The following is a 20133-nucleotide window of genomic DNA, read 5'->3' as shown; positions in this document are numbered from 1 at the left end:
CATTGATTGGAACAAACAGTGAGTTAACAATCGTGATAAGTTCCTGAAGGGCTTAGACCTCTTGGTAATCCTCGCTTTGCTCATCTCTACAGTTTTATTTCGCTCACATTTACTATCAGCCACATTTACTATGTTGGGAGTTATTTACATTGAAGTCCTACTGTCTAGCAACATCTGGCTCATAGTAGGTGCCCAGTAATGAATCAATGGATTCATTGTTGCTCCTCCCTTGAGGAGTATACCGTCTCGTTCAATGACCATGGCAGTTAATATTTTTTAAGTGATTGCTATGTGCCAACCACAGTGGTCAGTGTATTAATTCATTTCACCCTCATGATGACCTTGTAAGGTGGATGCTATATGGTGGCCTATTAAACAGCTGGCAGAACTGAGGCTTAGAGCAATAAAGTGGCTTGTGCAGGGTTACACAGTTAGGAAGTGAGCAGAGCTGGGCTGCAAATCTGGGCTCTCAGGCTCCAGGGTTTAAAACTGCATTATCATGCTCCCTTGCTCTCAATAGATGGGCATTTGATTAACAAAGAATTTTTAATGAAACAAAATATAGGAGAAACTGGTGTGTGTGTGTGTGTGTGTGTGTGTGTGACACAGATCTTCCCCGATGTGTCCTGAGGGGAGTGGATCTGGGTTCCTCAGCTCCCTTTGGCGAGTGAGCACAGGAAGCGTGGTTGTGTATGTCACAACCAGGAGTTGTGGACTCGGGCTGAATCGTCGTGACGTGACTGGGTACCCAGAGAAGATCCTGAGTTAAAGATAAGAGCCAGGGAAACTGGTCACTGAATGAGAGACAATTAAACAAGTAAGATTTTTAAAAATAGAGGCGTGGTGTGGTGGCTGGGACAGGAAACATGTCAAGGAGAAGTTCCAGTTAATGGCTGTGGGGCGTGTGCAATGAGAACGTTCCCCCACCTCTGTACCTTCCACCTTGCTCACTCATGCTCTTGTGCGAACCCCGTTTGGGGGAGGGAGGTGCTTGAGGAGGAGAGTAAGAAGGCATCTGACCTTCAGGTTACTAAAAACCAAAATATTTTTATTCTTTAGACTAAGTCAAGTGATCACCTAATCTTTATTGCTCTCGTTCATTCTATCATATTAAAAACATCCCTTAATATATTTTTTGCTCTTGGGCACTTCCTGTCTGATGACAGAACTTGATGTGAGTTTGTTGAAATCAAATTGGTGTGAAAAAAAACCGGTCGATGAAAGGTGAATTGGTTCATCCTGTTTTCAACCAATTTATTCTTGGCTACGTCATCTGCTTTGAATTTGCTACTGGGCCCAGTACTGGGGCCTAAGACCAAACATGTCCATGACACCAAAGCATGGGGCACCGCCACACACCAGTCTGGCCCACCCAGCTATCTGGAGCTGTCAATCAAACAACCACCAGAAGGAGCTGATATTTTACTGCTCAGGGTTTGTTGCAGCAAGCGTGCGAAAGCTGTCTATCTTCCTGCGTCCTGGTGTCCCCTGCAATTGAGCTGACGGGTGTGGGCCTTTTTTTGGCTTAATATTATTTCTTTGCTGTCTGCTGTTATTGCAACAGGCTAATCCAATAATGGTTTATCTCTTTCATTATACCGAGACCGAATAATTTTCTTGAGTTATAATCTATCTTCTTTGAAGATTCCCCAGAGATGGGGAAGAGAGGTTCTGTCTTTGGTTGACGGGAAGCTCCGATGAAGCCGACAGCAGCACGTCGAAGCCAGCGCCGCCAAATTAAATTCTGAATCTCAATCACAGCCACCGTTTCTAATGGGAAATTTGAGTTGATTATGGCGATGACAGCCCAGGTTCACGTTTATTGCATTTAGCAGAAATTGTTTATCCTATTAAATATGGTCTTGAAGGAGAGACAATTGAATTGTGGAACACCGGTGAATACCCAAGTGACACCACAGCCCTGCTAAACTGTGTAATAATTATATTCTTATTTGTGGGCTAAACTTCCCCTCGTGGCTCTTTTTGCAAACAAATGTACTTAGGAGGAGGCTGAAACATAATGTAAGAATTAAACAAAATAAATGCAAATCGTGCTTTTGGAAAACCTTGGCAACGGTAGCTCGAACCAGCGTACCCGTGTAGGAGCTACAGTGTCCGTGGGGCACAGTCTAGGCAGTGGTTTGGCAGTGATCCTGGAAGCTCGAACAAGATACCTGGATGTGGGAGAGGTTTGCATCCAAGAACATAAATCCCTGAAATTCTGTGAGCTCTGCCGCGTACTTGATGCAGGGGTATGGGGGTGGGAGTCCTGTGTCTGTCCTTCCACCTTGGGTGACCTTGGGCTAATAACATAACTTCTGTGGGAATAACAATTAGTATTATAATCACTGCCAATTACAGGGTGCTTCTTAGTTTATGGAGTCTTTTAGCCTACAGTATCTCATTCTATCTGAACTGGATGGGGGTAGATATTAATACAGTCATCAGGTGACATGTAGAGAAAGCTGCAGAGGGAAACCTGATCCTTCCAATGAATGAGCAGACTATGAAAATCAAGGTGGGACTTCGAGGGAGGCCAGAGGAAAGAGCATCAGCTGGCTGAGAAGCCAGAGGAAAATGCCATCTTTGTTTTAAAGAAGAGAACTCTGGCCTGCTCCCAGGCACTTATAAAAAAGCCCCAGGGAGAGAGTGTGCCTGGAGGAGAAAGCCCTTGGGACACCAGCCGGGTCTCCCTGGGGACCTTCGTGATTAGCATCTTGATGGAGAAATACTTTGTTTTACAGACTGAAGATGCCCTTAATGACATTATGTCTATTTGCCAATGTTTCCAGACTTTGCAGACATTGTATTATAATTGACTCATTCGTCACCTCCTATTCCTTCTCAAATGTAATGTCCATGGAAACGGGGAGTGTCTGTGTACCGCCCTCCTATGTCTGTAGTACCCCATGCAGTGCTTGGCAGAATCAGACAATGATAAATAATTGTTGCATGAATTCGTGAACGGATGCAAAGGGACGTGAGTGGGACCAAGGGCAGAACCTTCCCAGGCCGGTGAGAAACTTCAGTGAATTGGTTGCACGTGATGGTGGCATCATGAAGTTTGGGGTATAGAACCCTGAGAAAAGGGCAACCCACACAGCAGTGGCCAGGGCCTTCAGCCAGCTTCATGGGCCGCGTTGCAAACAGAGTCAAGTAAAAGAGGCAGCAAAATAGCTGATACCAGGTAAGGACTGATCGTCCTTGTTTAGAGGTGTTGGTGTTGGTGACTTCCCGGGGTTGGAGACTTCCTGGGGTTGGTGACTTATGCATCTGGGAAGCAGAGAAGTCTGCAATCATGGGTGGGGTAACCCTGAGAAGCACATTTACAGGTTAATGAAGAAACCAAGGCTCAACAGGGCTCACAGCCCTTCCCAATATGTAGCAGAGGCAGGAAATGAATAAGGAGTAACTTAAAAACAATCGCCGTCTAACATTCTGCCTCCTCGTTTTCTCCTTATAGATTTGTCGTAACCCTAGAATGCCCACATAAACCGTAACAGCGACCCGCTGCAATGGTATGCTTTAGGTCTTTGAGATTCCCTGTTTGTCGACAGCTGTTGTGAAATCGGAGTTTTCTATCTGGTATGTTCTTCTTTGAGTTGTCTTTCTTAAATGTTGGGCCAGATTCCAATACTAAAGGACTCAGGAATTCAAAGATGGGTTTATTGAGATGCCCCGTCGGGACAGCACGACCTCTTAGGCAGAACTGGAAACGCAGATGAAGAGGCCGAGCGGCAAAGTGCTTAGAAGTGTGTGCTCTGGTGCCAGATTGCCTGCATTTGTGACGTGGCCTGGCTCTGTGACTTACGAGCTTTGTGGTCTTATGCTAGTTACGTAGCCATCTGTGCCTCTGTTTCTTCATCTGTAATTTGGGAGTGGTGACAGGAGCCAACTCCTGGGGTTCCGAGAGCGCCTGGGACAAAGTCAGCCCTCCATAGTTAGTTATATCATGGACACCACTGTTTCTGGAGATTCTCAAAACAGCAACAAGAACTACGGTTTGTTTGTTTGTCTTTTTAAAAGTCATTTAAAACTGCTTTACAGACATTTCGGTGTGAAACCCACTACAACGCGTGAGAACAAGAAAGATGTAAAATAGCTTGGCACCTAGGAGATGTCTTAATAAAGGACCCGCAGAGCTTTTATATCCCAAGCTCTGGCTTATTAAGGGAAAATGGAACAGCATAATAACTAATATTTGCAGAGGGCATTACTAGTTACAAAGAACTTCCACATACTTAATCCAGCTTAATCCTCTCAATGCCTGCAAGAGGACGGATTTATTATCTGCCTCTGACAGGTGATGAGACAGAGCCTCGGAGAGACCGAGCAGTTTGCCCAAGACCACACAGCTTGAGAGTGGCAGGATGGCCTCAGTCTGTGGGCTGCTGCCACGGTGCTCCCTGTCTTCCCCCCGCAGATCCAGCTTCAGTGCCTGCCCACCTGCTTAGAAAACACAGAGAAAGGCCCCTGGTCTGGCATTTGGTAGCAGAGAAGCAGAGCCATTTGGAGGGCTTTGGGGCAGACAGGGGTGTGAGACCCGATGCCACCATTTCCTAGCTGAGTGACCTTGACAAGTCACTTATCCGCTCTGTGCCTCAGTTTCCTCATCAGATGGCGCAGAGACTCCAAATCACACAAGTGTAAGGATTGAATGACGTGACATATGCAGAGGGATTGCTGTCACCACGAAGTGCCTGGCACACAGTGGCTGCTCACCTGTCTTCCCATTCTCGGGTGCTCAACAAACCAATCCTGCCGAGTAGGTGCTTTTTTTTAAGCCTCTGTCTCTTTGAGCAGGTAGACTGCATGTTACAGAAAAGAAAAGGAGCAGGAACTGGGATTGTGTTTGCAGTGGGAATTCGTTGAGGGTTGTCAAAGGGAGTCAAGTGGCTGGTCTGACAGCACCTCTGTGCAGAAGGCTGCTCCGGAGCTGGGGCTCTGCCATTATCCGTGGCTGTGTCCACCAGTTATCTCGCGTCTACACCTTGCAACCCCAGGTGTTCCTTCATCCATCATTGACCGTGGTCTGGTATCCACTACTCTGTCCCCCACCATCTCCTGCCAGACGGGCCTCCTGGTTAATAAGCCAGTTTGTTCCTATCCTGAAAACTATCTGATTCTGGCCCCTTTTATCCCAAATGCCATCCATCCATCAACTGCTTGCTCCACATGCGTGGTTAGGAAAATGGGAATGGGGGAGGGAGGCAAATAATAGATAAAACTTCTTAGCTGCTATCTCTAAAGAAATAGAATGGATAAATAGATCCGTCAGACATGTATCATGCCACTGGAAAGCAAAGTCCATTTGTTAAAAATAGGTTAGGACGGGAGGATTTATCTCACATTTTAAGCTGTTAATATAGAAGGGAAACATATTTTCCTTTCTCTCTCCCAGGGGAGGGGGAACCCCAAGGCCCTGAATACAGAATTTGTAACTCAAGTTGATGGACTGTCCTTCACTAAGGTGGAAAAGGCGGGCTCTCTCCTAAATGGGTGCAGCCTATAGGAATGGTATATACAGGCTCTCCCCTCTGCACCAGGAAGGTTGCATGATTAGGAGTCCTGGGAAAACGTCTTCCATAGGGTTCTCTCTCACAAATTCCTACATGCTACATGCAAAGCCTATTTCAGAGCCCCTCCCTCTAGCCCAGAGGGATCAGAGAGAGAACAACATCTAACAGACTTTTGCTAGGAAGCTCCTATGTGCCAAGCACTATGCTACGTAGGTACTGGGGCTCCACAGGTAAATATCAGTGCCCATCTACCTTGCAAGAAGTCACTGGTTGTGGGTATAGACAAGTAGGTTACAGTGATGGAGTATGTAAAATGCTGGAACACAAAGGCCTATGAGGGAGTAGCGCCTGATGAACTGTGGGAGAATGGAAGGGGTCGGGGTTGGCTTTCTGGGTGAACAGAGACCTAATCTATACCCTGAAAAGCACTGGTGAAGAGATAGAAGATGGGAGCTAGCAGGTGGGGGTCCTTTGGGGTAGTATGTGCAAAGACCTGGAGGGGACAAGAAACACAACCTATTTAGGAAACTAAATTGAAAGTAGTTCATTCTTTTAACAAATATTTTTTCAACCTCTATTCAGGCCAAATACCATTCTAGGTACTGGGATCTAGCCATGAAAAGTTGCATATTAATGAGGGAGGTGTATAAAGGTGGGAAACAGAATAAACAAATCTATAATGTCAGGAAGTGATGAGTGCCATACAAGAAAAATAAATGAGGGTAAAGTCTTTGGAGGGGTAATTTTTGAGCAGAGACTTGACTGAAACTAGGGCGTGAATCTTGGATGAGCTCATTTAGGGGACGAGCATTCCAGGCAGACGGGACAGCCAGTGCAAAGGTCCTGGGGCATGAGAGAATTTGGCACGTGTGAGGAATAGCACAAGGCTTGAATGGTTGGAGCAGCATGACTGACGGAAGAGCGAATGGAAGGAAACAAGACAGAGAAAGAGCCCAGGGCTCGTCATTATAGGCCGTGGTATATCATCTTCAGGACAATAGATTTTTTAGTACAGTTGGTTCATAGTGAAAGGGGAGGTAAAGATTGGTACTTGGTGTCAGATCAGAAAGAATCTTGTGAATCCAGTTGAAAATGCTCGGGCTTTATAGCAGTGGTTGTGGGATGTTGAACCACCAGGAGCACGTGAGGTAAGAAAGGGAATGACTGGAAAGTGGCCATCTGTGCAAATCTCCCCAGAACCAAGGGTCTGCTGCCTCAAGAAAGGCCCAGTGACCAAACCCGAGGTCCAAACTGAGCTGTCCCCAGCTTGAGAATGGCCAGGGCTCATCGTACCCCTCGCCCACCCCACCTCATGCTTTCCACCTCTGTGACTTTGCACATGCTATTTCCTCTTGATTATTTTGCCCCTCCTCCACCTTTCTTTCTTGTCTGACTCCCACTCATTTTCTCATTTCCTTCTCTCCGCTGGCCACCCTCTCCTCCTACAGCCCCTACGCTTCCTGCTGGTCGAGGACCTGCTGCCATTGTCCCCAGGCTTCTCCGAGACCAAGCGTTCTTCCAGGGCCAAGATCCTTCCTGGTTCATTTCTGTACCGCCAGCACCCAGCACACAGCCTGGCACAAGAGCTCACCAGAGTGCTTTACCCATTTCCCGACTGAAGGCGTAGCAACCTCCATTGTCCCCTTTGCTCATCCGTTTCCCAGCCCCTTCCTCTCACGACTCCTGATGGCTTCACTCTGCCATCTCTCATTTCTGCAGTGTGGTTTTGGAAGCCTTCCCTTCCTCTCGGTCCATTTTCTTAACCCTAAAGGCATATCGTTCAGCAAAGATTCATTGAGTGCTGAACTCTTTAGATCTTCCTCTATCTCAAAGAAAAAAGGGGAAAATCATCTCCTTACTGCTTTTCATTCTGTCATTAATTTACTTTTCAAAAGACGCCTTGTCAAGCCGAAGATTATATCTTTAAACCATGTTTTTCCATCCTCTATCTATAAAACCTTAGATTATAGATCTCCTGAAAGGACCTGAGGGAGAATACATTTGACAAGCTTTATGCCTTTTGCTTGGTGAGAGCTGGGCGTTCTTTAACAGGGAAAGGTGCAGACCCAGTGAAGGGTGTCTGCTTCTGAAACTGCCACTGCTGCTGCGTTTTCATTTCTAAAGCTGCTGTGAATGCAGCGTCCACAGAGGAGGGGGACAGACACTGGCCTTGGTTCTGTGACTCAGATGACAGGAAGATGGCTTTGCTCAGCGGGTGGTTTGGGCTCACAGGGGATTGAGGCAATTGGTTAATCGCAACGTTCTTGTCTCCACCTAGATTACTACACTTACTTCCTAAGCGGTTTCCTTGCCTTTGGTTTCTTCGCTCTCCCCTGCATCCCCACACCACCCTACAAGTCCCTCCACTGGTAGACAGGAGCAGGCAAAGGTGGGAAAGTGTGTGCCTGATGTATGGCATTCAAACCCTGGCTGGCCTGCCAGTTCTGTGACCCATGAGGCTCAGCCTCGCCAAGACGTGGTTTCCTTAGCTGTGCAAGGGGTCTCATGAAACAAATCTCAAGAGGTCCTTGATAAGACTAGATAAAATAACACAGATAAACCTTACTGTGGCTGCCCTTTCCTTTTGTTGCTCACCCCTTTCCCCTGAACATATAATGACTCCTCAGTTCTCAAAGGTTCTCAACCTTGGCTGCACTGGAATTGCTTGGGGAACTTTTAAAACTACAGATGTCTGGCTCCCACTTCCAAAGATTCAGATTTAATTGGTCTGGGGTGCAGCCTCTGGGCAGCAGGGTTTTTAAAACTCCCCAGGTAATTCTGATGTGCAGCCAAGATTGAGCACCACCACTTTTAGATCAAGTGTGAATGTCCTCCATAAAATGTGCACTTGGCCTGGCCACTCCGGTGTCCCATCACTTTGTAGCATGTAACTACCACTCCCCAGTAAGTAATGAATTGAAATTAATCATTAATGTAAATTAACATAAACGGTAAATTAATGACAGGATGAGAAGCAAGAAGGGAGTTTTTTTTTTGTTCTTTCAGGTAGATCTAAAGAATTCAGAAATAAATTTTTAAACTATGTTTTAATTAATAATAGTAACAATAATTGGAAGGGTGATGCTAATAATTTTGTACGTGGCATACATGGTGCTAAGTGTTTTATGTAACTTATATTGTTAACACGCACCAACTCGTCTCTCCCCATTCTCAACACAAACACCTACACACACACCTAACCTGGTCACATGCTGAATTTCTATCTTAAAGGTGTCCTCCCTCTTTGCCTACTTCAAAAATCCCTCAAAGTCTAGGTCAAGCTCCATTCTATATATAAAACACAGACAAGGAAAGATCACGTTCTCTCCCACCTGACCTCCCTTGGCACTTATTTTGTGTGTCACATATTTTGGCATTAACTTAGCAATTCATTTCCTATGTCTTCAAAACCCCTTCTAATTGTGTCATGTCTGCATAAATCTTATTACCCTAAAAAGATTGAGGTTTCTGGGATGATAGGAAGCATCTATAGACAGTGATACCTCGGTTTTTGAACATCTCCGTTGACAAACATTTCGGTTTACGAACGCCATAAATTTTATGGATCTATGGTATCATTAGATAATAAAATGCACGCTAAATTTTCAGTTTTAGGGGTTGATTTTAAAGGTCTGGAATGGATTAATCTATTTTGCATTACCTTCTATGGGGAAACCATGCCTCAGTTTTCGAATGTTACTGAACTCGAACGGTCTTCTGGAACAGATTACGTTCGAAAACCAAGGTACCACTATATGTATATATGTGTCAGTCAACAGAGGTTTCTTATAGCAACTAGGAATGCAAATTCTACCTTTAAGGAGCTCGCGGTCTATAGGAGAAACATATAGGCAAACAGAAAAGTCAGTGCGATACGACACGTTCTCTCTTCGAGGCATCGCTGGAATGCTCTGGAGATAACCGAGGCAGGCGGTGCGATGGGCTCTCCCTCAGGTACCTGGGTCAGGGAGGGTGCACTGATCGTCACCGGTTGGCCCCTCCAATCCACGCTCCACTCTGGGAGGCTGGCCACTGTGGACCCCGTCTTTGAACTGTCTCTTGAGTTCAGTCCCTCACTTCATCCACAAAGGCTTGGTAGGTCCCTCCCAACTCAAGGCACAGCCCTGGCTTCTGGGGACACAGTGCTGAACCAAACAAAACTGATCCCTGCCTTCAAGATGGGGGAACAGGTCACAAATAGTCACAGGAGATATGGGAGCCAATATACAATTACTAAGTGTGAAAAACGCAACGAAGGAAAAGCACAGTGTGCTGTGAGAAAATAATTGGGAGAAATGTGATACGTGTGGTAAGAACTTAAGCAAACGAGAGATTAACGGAAGGAATACAAGGAAATATTGAACCCACATGAAGAAACATGGAAGGAACTCAAGTTAATCTTTAATTTTTTTTCTCATTATTCCAGTGTGTCTGCTTATCCTATCAACTAATAATCATTCTATAAATGAACAAATATAATTATCAAAGAAGTGAGATAATTTCCGTCGTACTTTGTTGTATTGCCCATTGATTGTTTCAGGAGTCTAACTGTTAATATCCTATAAGTTCCTCTAAGACATGGATTGAGATTTCTCCTTTTTTGTTGTTGTTGTTGTTGGGTGATCCAAAGTGCTGTGAGCAGGACCAAGATTCTAGTTAACACTCAACACCCAGTTGTTCAATGACAGAGTTTTGCGGGTACGAGAACAGTTGGTTGTAGATGACACAGCCTGGTCTTAGGACTGGGAGAGGTCAGGACAAAGAAAAAGTCCATGGCGATTGGCACTTTTTCTCAGCTGCAAGAAGTCTTCATCCAGTGGTCCATGCAGGGAGAGATGTCGCTGCGTGTGCCCAGAGGCCCTCAGCAAGACTGGGTCTGCACTGTCCGCCCTGAACACGAGGCGCCTCCGTTCTCGGGAGGAGGGTTATTGCACTCTCTCCTCCTTTCCTGAGTGCCCCCTGTGCAAGCAGACCAGGGGGTCCAGCAGCTCCAGCTACCATCTGCCTTGGTTCCTGCACAGACAGTTTCCCAGGGAAGGAGGAGGTTAGCATACAAGGAGCAGCTGGACAGTGTGGAGGGAGGAACACCCGTTGCCCGAGAATGGCGTGCAATCCCCTCTTTGGGGAAATGCCTTGGAGTAGCCAACCAAGACCTCTGTGTTTGCCACCTCACACTTAACTTGAAACTCTGGATGGAGTGAGAAGAGGCCCCTGGAAGCCCATCTCCTGAAACTGAAGTCTGCAGTCCCATGGAAGATGGATAGCAGAGTCAGGCAGGGCGGCTTACTTCTATAGAAGAAGGACACAGAGCCACTGGAGAGTGTGAGGAGCAGTGAGCACAGACAAAGGCCAGCCAGACACCCCTATGGAGAGCTGGGCTTTTGAATGAGGGCTTACAAATCAAACCCCTTCAGACTCTGACAATGGGGTGGGTGGGGGGTGGGACAGATTCTCTGCACAGAGCATCAGAATGCACACCCTGACCAGGTGGCTCTGGAAATCCAGCTCATACAATCCGCCCAGCCCTGGGCTGCTGCATCCTGACGGCTCTGTGCCTTTGGGCAAGCTCGTCTTCCCTCAGTCTGAGATTGCACCTCTGTAAGATGAGAAGGATGGACTACTCTGCTGGGGTTACGCCATGGCTACTTTTTTCATTACTGGTTGTTTTTGGGGTTTTTTTGTCAATGAAATCTGACATGGGCCCCGACATGGAAGTCAGATGAAAGTAGAGCTGTTCTGTTTGAAGCTGGGGTGTCTATTAGGTTCACCATGCTCCCCTGGGGCAGCCCCTAAGACCCCAAGTTTCCTCAGATCCCAGTGTGAATATCATTGGATTAGATTATCTTCAAGTCCCTTCCAGCTCTGTAATTATACTCCCCGGTGGGGCAGCCATAGCAGGGTTCTCTGTCTCTATTTCTCCCACCTCTGCGACTCAGTCCCCACAGGCGAAGGTGTGCTGGGAAAATCCCTAGGGACCTGCATCAGGGGGTTTCCATGGTGGCTGACTCCCTAGTCTTAGATTCTTCTTGCCAGATGGATCTGGCAAGTTCCATCTGAGATCGGAAAGTTCAGTCTGAGCCCCAAGGCCACCTGATGTCCACACCCTGCTTAGAACAAGGTTGATGGAACACCATGAGCTGCTTGCAATTGACTGAATATAATCATGCAGGAGGAATGGGCCTGTGAGGAAGAGGACACAGTGCCCTGCCACCCCCCCCCCCAGATCATTGGCATCTTGTCCCCCTTCAATGACCATCATGTGTATATATAACTCAGCGTGCGCCAGCACTGAGCCCTGCATTGGACCATTGGAAAGACATGTCTACGTAGTTCACACTCCCTGATCTTCTGTCTTATGCTGTGTGGACAGGGATCTGAGTAAGTCACTGGTTCTCAGGACCCTTGACATGCTGTAACGATAATTACCCAGGCAGGTTCCCATGTTTGTCCCTTTAACCCAGGTCAGGCCGGTAACTAAACTGGGAAAGACCCTCAGATTCTCTGCCCTCATTCCCCAAATTTCCTGACTCTTAAGATGTAAATCAGTAGAATGTAACAGTTGAGAGCTTGGGTCTTAACATCTGACTTCTTGGGTCCAAATCCTGGCTCTGACACTGCCCAGCTAGAGCAAGTTATCTCACCTTCCTTCTGCCCCAGTTTCCTCATCTGTAAAACAGGGCCAATCATACTATTTATCTCATAACATTCTTGGGGAAATAAAAAAGTTCACGCACATGAAGTGTTGTGATAGTGTCTGGCCCAGAATAAGGGTTAGTTATTCTTTCTATTCATTGACCTTTGTTCCCTCTGGGAAAGCTGCCTGGTCTGTGGGGCCAATGGGGGCTGACACCCAATCCGCACTCTGCTTGAAAATTCAAAATATCCCTGGGCCCTGGAGTTCGGCAGTATAAGTCCCATGTGGTTTTCTTTGTTTCTTCCAATTTCTCTACCTATCAGGTAGTACCTTTTTCCAATTCACATGAGGAAACTGTAACAAGTTTGGCCCTGGTAATTGGTGTGCTTGTTTTTTTTCTCCCTCTTCATCCTCCTTCGTAAGGACTCTGGAACTCACTCGCCATCTTGGCTTACCCCTCTCAGGATCCCTCCTATAGGATAGCAGGCAGCGTGTTGGGCCCCGATTTGTGCTCTTCTAGCCAGCACAGGAGGAGTTTAGACAAGGCCCTGAGCCAGGACAGATTGTCTAGCAATGGACTTATGTCTTCCTCTTAGTCATCATAGAGCCTGCCACGTGTGGTAGCTACTTTCATCCTCAACACAACCTGTGACAAAGGTGCTGATGCCATCCCCACTATTCAAGGGATGCCCAGATGAAAACTGACAGCACTGGGTTGCTAAGATCTATGTGACACCAGAGCTACGCTGCCCTGCTTCCCATTTAGAACTACTCTCCCAGTGAGGAAGTTATAACCCACCATCCTCTCATTTAAAACCAGGCTCTGTCCCATCTACCTTGTGCTTCAACAGTTGGTTTTATGGACCCAAGAGGCATACCTTAGATATACCCATCCAGACCTTTTCTTTTTCCTTTTTTTTTTTCACCTTTTTATCATTGCAGTTGCCAATCGAGATTGATTTATACACCGATGTGGTAGGCCACGTTTTGCCATTATTCCATGTACCATATAAGCAGTTTTGTGTGCATGGAAAAACAGGCGGTTCAGGGATCGGGGTACGCAGAGGGATTCTTGGAACTCAGAAAAAATTTAAATGAGAAAAATGAGCCCCAGAAAAAAAAGAAGTAATTAACCAGTGTCTCACAGTAAGTGAGTGAAATAGTTGGGAGTCACATCAGGTCTCCAGACATCTTCATCAGTTAAGGGGTGCGAATTTCTAACCCTTTTCTAAGAACCTTCTTCCATGGTATCAGCCAGTTCATGCTGCAGATATATATGTTTCAACCTTACTTGCCTCACCTTGGTTTTAGTTATAACTCCGTGCACTGTATTTGCAACTACTTAAACCTTATAGTGGGTTGAATTGTGTCCACACCACCACCACCCCTCCCCGCAAAGATATGTTCAAGTCCAAACTCCCATTACCTGCAAATGCAACTTCCTTTGGAAGTAAGGTCTTTGCAGATTAAATCAAGTTAAAATGAGGTACTGCTAGATTAGTGTAGGTCCTAAGCTAATGACTAGTGTTCCTATAAGAAGGGAAAACTGAGACAAGGAATGGAGAAGCCATATGATGATAGGCAGATATTGGAATGATGTCTCTACAAGCCAAGAAATGCTTGGGCTGCGGAAAAGCAGCAGAAGCTAGGAGAGAGGCATGGAATAGACTCTCCCTCGTAGCCTCCAGAAACCAACCTGGACGATAGACCTGAATTTTGGGCTTCCAGTCCCAGAAGTGTAAGACAGTAATTTTCTGTTGCTCTAAGCCACCTAGCTTGTGGTAATTTGTTATGACAGCCCTAGGAAACTAATGTATCCCTCCAAAATTGAATGGTGTTGTCCATATACACCTAGGTAAAAAAAAAACAGTCCTCATCTGAGAGAGGGTCTTAATGGCAGGGGAAAGCATAGGAACCATGAAGTGTGGGGGTCAGCCATAAAGTTCAGAGTGTGGGGTCCTAGGATAGTGGGCGAGAGGGCACAGAAAGGAGAGACTGGGACCCCACAGGCCATTTCTGCGCTTGCCTCTCTGAGCTGGGCCAGGCTTGAACATGAGTGAAGAAGATTCATGGGCCTTACTTACCCTTTTTCTCTGTTTTCTCACAGGCAAAACCCTGGCGACCCAGGGGACACTGACACTTGCAGCTGGTGCCCTCAAGAATGGGCACCCCGTTGTTGAAGCAGGGTCCGCAGCGGCAGGCGCTGAATTCCATCAGGTACTGGTCCAAGGCCCGGCGCAGGTTCAGGCGTTTGGCCTCCAGGGGCCCTAGGTTTGTGTGCCGCAGCATCTCGTGGATGGGCTGCATCTGCGGGCACACAAAGAACAGAGGACCCCTCCCCGGGCTCTGTCCAGTTTCCCGGAGCCCAAGAATACGCCAGGCACAGAGCCAGACACTCAGCTTTATCCCACTGCCTGGAATCCTCGCAGCCACTCTGTGAAGCTAAACTCCCCAGCAGATAGATAACGACGTGGATGCTCAGGAGTGTTTGCGTGACCAGCTTAAGAGCATGCAATGAAGTGCAAGAGTCACTCCAAATAGGGACCTACTTAACTCTGAAACCTGTGGTCCCCCAATCTCAGAGGAAGAGGGGAGCTCAGACGCCATTTGTGCCAACTCATCTGCCCTCTCCCGTACTTTTAGGAATCAGGAAGAGTGTAAAGTGTGTGTGTGGTATGTGTGTGTGTGTGTGTGTGTGTGTGTGTGTGTGTGTGTGTGTGTGTGTTGACTGTCATCCTTCAGTGTAGGAATTAACAAAGTCCTTGATAGCTAGTTATGCTGTCATTGCTGAGCACCTCTCCTGATGCTACAAGGGTGATGGTTATGTGTATGGGGACGGGTGGGCGACGTTTACATTTGCGGCCACCCATTCCAGGCCTGACTGTAGTCCAGGGTTTCTCAATTTTGGCACTGTTGAATTTCTAGCCGGATAATTCTTTGTTGAAATTCCTGTGCATTGTAGGATGTTTATTTTAGCAGCATCTCTAGCCTTCACCCACTAGATGCCAGTAGTACCTTCTAGTTGTGAAAACCAAAACTGTCTCCTGACATTGCCAAATGTCCCCTGGGGGACAAAAATCAACCCCTGGGTGAAAATATTGTGGTAGATGTAGTGGAGAGCATGGAAGCTGGAGACAGGAAATCGCTTCAAATCCCAGCCCTACTGCTTCCAGCTGTTTGACCTCGGCCACGTGACACATGGAGCTTCCCGTCCTCGTCTGTAAAGTGAGAACAGTAGTCCTACCTTCCAGGTGTATTGTGAGGATGAAAGTTGATGGATGGGGAAGACCTATCACATAGTAAAAGCTAAATAAATGCTGCTCACCTCCTAGCTTTGTGGCCTAGAACTCTTAACCGCCACTCTCTAAACCTGAGCCTCATTATCTATAAAATGGGAATAAGTACCTATTTTTTAGGTACCTCATAATTCTTATGAGGATCTAAAGGAGCAATGAACGTGAGATACTAGTGCAAAAGGGAAGAACAATATAAAATAAAGCACCATTTTTATAAACGTGATGATAGTTAAAAAGAAAGCCTATATTTTTCAGATTTCATGTGCATATGGTTACCTTCAGCACGCTTATAATGCTACATATTTTAACAGACAATCATAAAACGAAAGCTCTTTTCCAGCTCTTTCATTTTACAGGACAGTAATCTGAGGCCCTGAGAGGGGAGTCATTTGCCAAGGGCAGTGGGCAATTCAGAGAGAAAAGTCAGCCACACTGGAACAATCTGACTTCTCTAGAATCAGAGTCCACAGAGGGCATCGCAGTAGCCTCGAATGGATTCCTGGAAATGTGTACAGAAAGACCTGCGGCAAACAGACCTTGGCCTGTGCTCCGGGGCTGTGGCTGAGGTCACCAGGTTGGGCATGTCGGGACTGGCTGGGCCTCCACCCAAGGGAAGAAGACCACTTACTGGAAGTTCAGGGAATTTGGCCCCATGGTTAGGAAGTCAGGGCAGAATGGGTTACCCTGTGGCCTTTGTTAAAGGTGACCTTTAGTTCCACAGAAAGCCCAGGACCATTGGGCAACTTCCCTTTGACCTTCCAGCGAAATTCAGCACTCAGTCCCACATCTGTCACTTCCGCCTCCCAGAATCCTCAGTGAGAGGGAAGGGAGCACTCCTTAGGGAAGACTGGTGGGGACTTAAAGGAGGAAAGGGTGGTGGCAAAACAGAATTTTAGAATGTCAGAGCTTGAGAAGATATTGGCAATGATCTTGTTCCCATTTTACAGATGAGAAAATAGATACAGAGAAGGCAAGAGGTGTGATATAGCAGCACAACATAATAATATACAACATAACACAGCATCATAACATTACATTATATAACGTGATTCCTAAGTACCTGCCATAACTAAGTACCACTAAGCTCTGGGGTTATGCAAATGAATCCGATACTGTTTCCACTCTGGTCATCAGGTTCCAAATAACCCCCTAACCCGCCCCCCTGTCCATAGTCTCTCTCTTTCTCTCTCCTTTGATTCATCCTTCATACCTCTGTGAGCATTCTCCTTTTAAAAGCACAGCTTTAGCTTCCCTGCTCGATAACCTGCCAGCAGCGTAATGCATCGAATCCAAACTATTCAGGGGGTAACATGGGTTCTGAGTGTGGTGTTCGAGTTAGTCAAACATAGCTCAAGTTGCACTCTGCCATTTACCAGGCATGAGACTTGGCCAGCTCACTTAACCTCCATAAACATGTCTCCTCAGCTGGCATCTACTAAGCACCCACTTCCCTCTCCCTAACATTTTATCATCCTCACGTTATAGAGCAGGAAAATGGGGCTCAGAAAATGAAGTAGCTTGTCCAAGGTCACACAACACAAAGGTTGCTGAGCCATACACCAAACTCTATCTTTCTCACCCCAAACCCGGGTTCTCTTTCCCTAAAGATAGCATTCGGGCTTCTCCAAATCATGAAAACTTTCCCTCAGAAGTTTTGCTCAAGGCAAACACAAAATTCACCTCTTGCCCATGAAAGTTTATATATTACTCCTGAAATCAATTTTACAGTTTTTGACCAAATCTAATAGCTTGATGATAGCATTTTTTCCAGACCCTATGTGAATTACAGGTGTGTGAAAATGCTCCCTTACTTATTGAAGATGAAATGAAATCAGGGTTAATTCATCTGACCTCTTTCTTCAAAGAGAGCAGGGTGTTATAATAGACTTTTATGTTTAACTGTTGGTATACATTTTAAAAAGAGGAATGTATCCATACCTGGAATTTGAATTATATGTAGACAATGGGCAAGGGTCAGAAGAAAATAGGCAAGAAAACAATAATATTTTATTTAAAACCCCAAAATATAACTCTTTTTTTTAATGGATTGCCCTTATATATAAATAGAAGTAGTTTGACAACTGGTAGAACCATTACTTATTTGCAGTTAAAATACAATTTTACTCTCTTTGTGAGGTTAGGGATTTAAGGCAAGGTTTCTCAACTTTGGTACTATTGCTGTCTCAGGCTAGATAGTTCCTTGTTGTGGAGGCTGGCCTTTGCATTATGGGATGTTTAGCACTATTCCTGGCCTCTGTCCTCTGGATGTCAATAGTACCTTCCCAGTTGTGACAATCAAAAATGTCTCCAGACAGTACCAAATTTCAATGTGGAGGCAAAATTGCCCCCCAGTGGTTGATGACCATGGCTTTAAGGAAGGTACTAGAATAGAGGGAAATGAGAACTGGATAAGACTTCCAAAGGTCTGAGATCCAGGTCCTGCCACCTATGAGCTCTGCGACCTTAGATCATTTGAGTGCTTGGAGCCTCAGTTTCCTCATCTTTTCAATGGGGAGAATCATGTCCCTGTTCATTGTGGTGAGGAGATGCAACTATTTAAAGCAAGGGGAGCAAACTACAGTTACAGCTTGGAACCACACTCAATCCACAGATTGTTTTTATATGGCCTTTAAGCTGTGAATGGTTTTTATATGTTCAAAAGATTGTTCACAAAGAAGAAGAACTTTTATAGCAGAAACTGTGTGTGGGACACAAAGTATCCAATATTTACTATCCACTCCTTTAGAGAAAAAGTTTGCCAACCCCCAATTTAACAGATGTGATTTTTAAAACTCTTTTATGTATAAATGCAAATTATTATTATTATTTCTAATGTTGCCCAATCCTGAAGATATTCTGGGACCACTAGTGTAAAACTAGGCACTGATGAGGTATTCATGCTCCTGATCCCAGCTGTCCTGCAGCCTGGACAGAATCAGGTATGGGGAGGGCCACCAGTTCAGCGTGCTGTTAACATTCAATCTTGTTCTTTGATGGGCTCATAATAAGAAATATGAAATGATCTGGTCTGTTTCACTTTCATTCTTTGTGGATGAAGAGCTTCTTCAACTGCAAAAAGACTTACCTCCAAATCAATAACAGCAGGATTATACTTTAATGATCTCCCCCAGAAACGATATGTGATGATGCTCTTGTTGTGTGCCAAGCCACCACCCCAGCCAGAACTGCCACCTCGCACCCGAGAAATGATGTCTTCCACAGCCATGGCCTTATGGTCAAAATCTATCAAGAGGATAACTGCATTAGCTCATTTCCCCAAAAGCCAAAGGACAGGTTAGCAAATGCCAGTAAGAAGATGGGGGACAAAGTGTACGTGCTGTCTTTAGAGCTGTCTCCCACTCTTTTACCTTGCTGACAAGACAAAGCAGAAGAGAAGGACCAACTATCAGAAATAGACCCATCCTCTAGATTAGAGCAGAAAATGGGGAGACAGCCAGCCCAACATGGAGGAGTGAGAGGATGGAAAAATGGATGACAATTCATTCATTTATTCATTCATATGTCAGATGCTTACTTGGTGTCTTCTATATGCTAAATAGTTTCAATTAAACAGTGAATTGTCCCTGTGGGGCTCAGTAGGGGGTGTAGAGAAAAACATGGTCAGACCTACAGTAGGGTGGGGGACTGGTCAGGAGGAAAAGTGAATTTTCTAGAAAAGGGAATGAATCTTTGCAGGTAAATGGAGAGAGGAGGGAAGGTCAGTGGAGAAAAGAAGCACTTTGACTTACAGCCCTGAGGCAGGAGTAGCCTAAAGCAATGGGAGTAACTTGAACCTGTCTTGTATCTACCTCATCCACTACTCTAAACTGTTTTATCATTCCTGCATCCTCTGTCTCCTACCAAAACACAAACAAAACAACTCAATACATGTTTGATGAATGAATGAATGAATGAATGAATGCTCATATTGACTTGTTCAGGAAATGCCATAAAATATTCCTGCACAATCTTTCTCTAATAATTATTCTTTGAGTTTGAACTTGACAACCATATTCTCCTCTCTCAGGAACTTCTTTCCTCCCTTTGGAATGCATGTTGATGGGCCTTTATCTCAACAGTCTATTTTCCAGGTTCTGTCTACACATTCCTTTCATCCCAGGACTTAGATCTTTGTCTAGTGCTTAAAACCTAGGAGCATGCACCATACAAAGTCAGATATTTCTAAGGTGATCTCAGCCCATGAGAATTCAAAATACAGCCACCGCAGGTCATGGGTTTGGCGTATTTAGCAGCTCTGCAGTTTGACCATTGACTGACATGAAATCCATTAGGAGGAACAATAGTTTTGTGCCTTGATTCTGTGCCCAAGGGAAAGTCTGGCTTTTCTTCCTGGGAGACCTGTTACTAAATACTTACCTCTTTTGCCACCTCCATGTTTTGTACAGCGTTCTCCTGATAAACTTCCTCCAATAGTTACAGTAGCCGAATAGTCATAATTAAGGCCCACAGACCCTCCAAAGCATGTCCCGATATCTTCACTGGTGATACCTGCCACAGAGACACAGAGAAACGCAACACACTGAGATGCTAAAAGACTGTTCTTATGGTACAACCAGCTGACAGTAGTAAAGGCTAGCTTTGGTTTTGGAGTCTATGAGATCTGGGTTGAAATCCCAGTTCTTTAACCCAATTTCAGTATTCTCTCCTGTGTGGTTCCAGCCCA

General features: G+C 45.6%; 1 protein-coding gene across 1 annotated transcript in view; it reads right to left on the bottom strand.

Moving 5' to 3' along the window:
* Positions 1 to 9900: 9900 nt before the first annotated feature.
* The window catches only part of C8A (complement C8 alpha chain), a 56209-nt gene continuing 45976 nt past the window's right edge, over positions 9901 to 20133 (bottom strand). The window contains exons 8-11 of the mRNA XM_019742534.2: positions 19827 to 19958; positions 18535 to 18692; positions 14238 to 14460; positions 9901 to 10532 (exon numbers count right to left, since the gene is read on the bottom strand). Of these exons, the coding sequence (XP_019598093.2) occupies positions 10381 to 10532; positions 14238 to 14460; positions 18535 to 18692; positions 19827 to 19958 (665 nt within the window). The 3' untranslated portion in view covers positions 9901 to 10380. The remainder of the gene's footprint in view (positions 10533 to 14237; positions 14461 to 18534; positions 18693 to 19826; positions 19959 to 20133) is intronic.

Source organism: Rhinolophus sinicus, linkage group LG06, assembly GCF_036562045.2.
Source record: "Rhinolophus sinicus isolate RSC01 linkage group LG06, ASM3656204v1, whole genome shotgun sequence".
NCBI lineage: Eukaryota > Metazoa > Chordata > Mammalia > Chiroptera > Rhinolophidae > Rhinolophus > Rhinolophus sinicus.
Note: the sequence above shows the minus strand (reverse complement) of the source record. Positions and strands in the feature narration are given on the sequence as shown.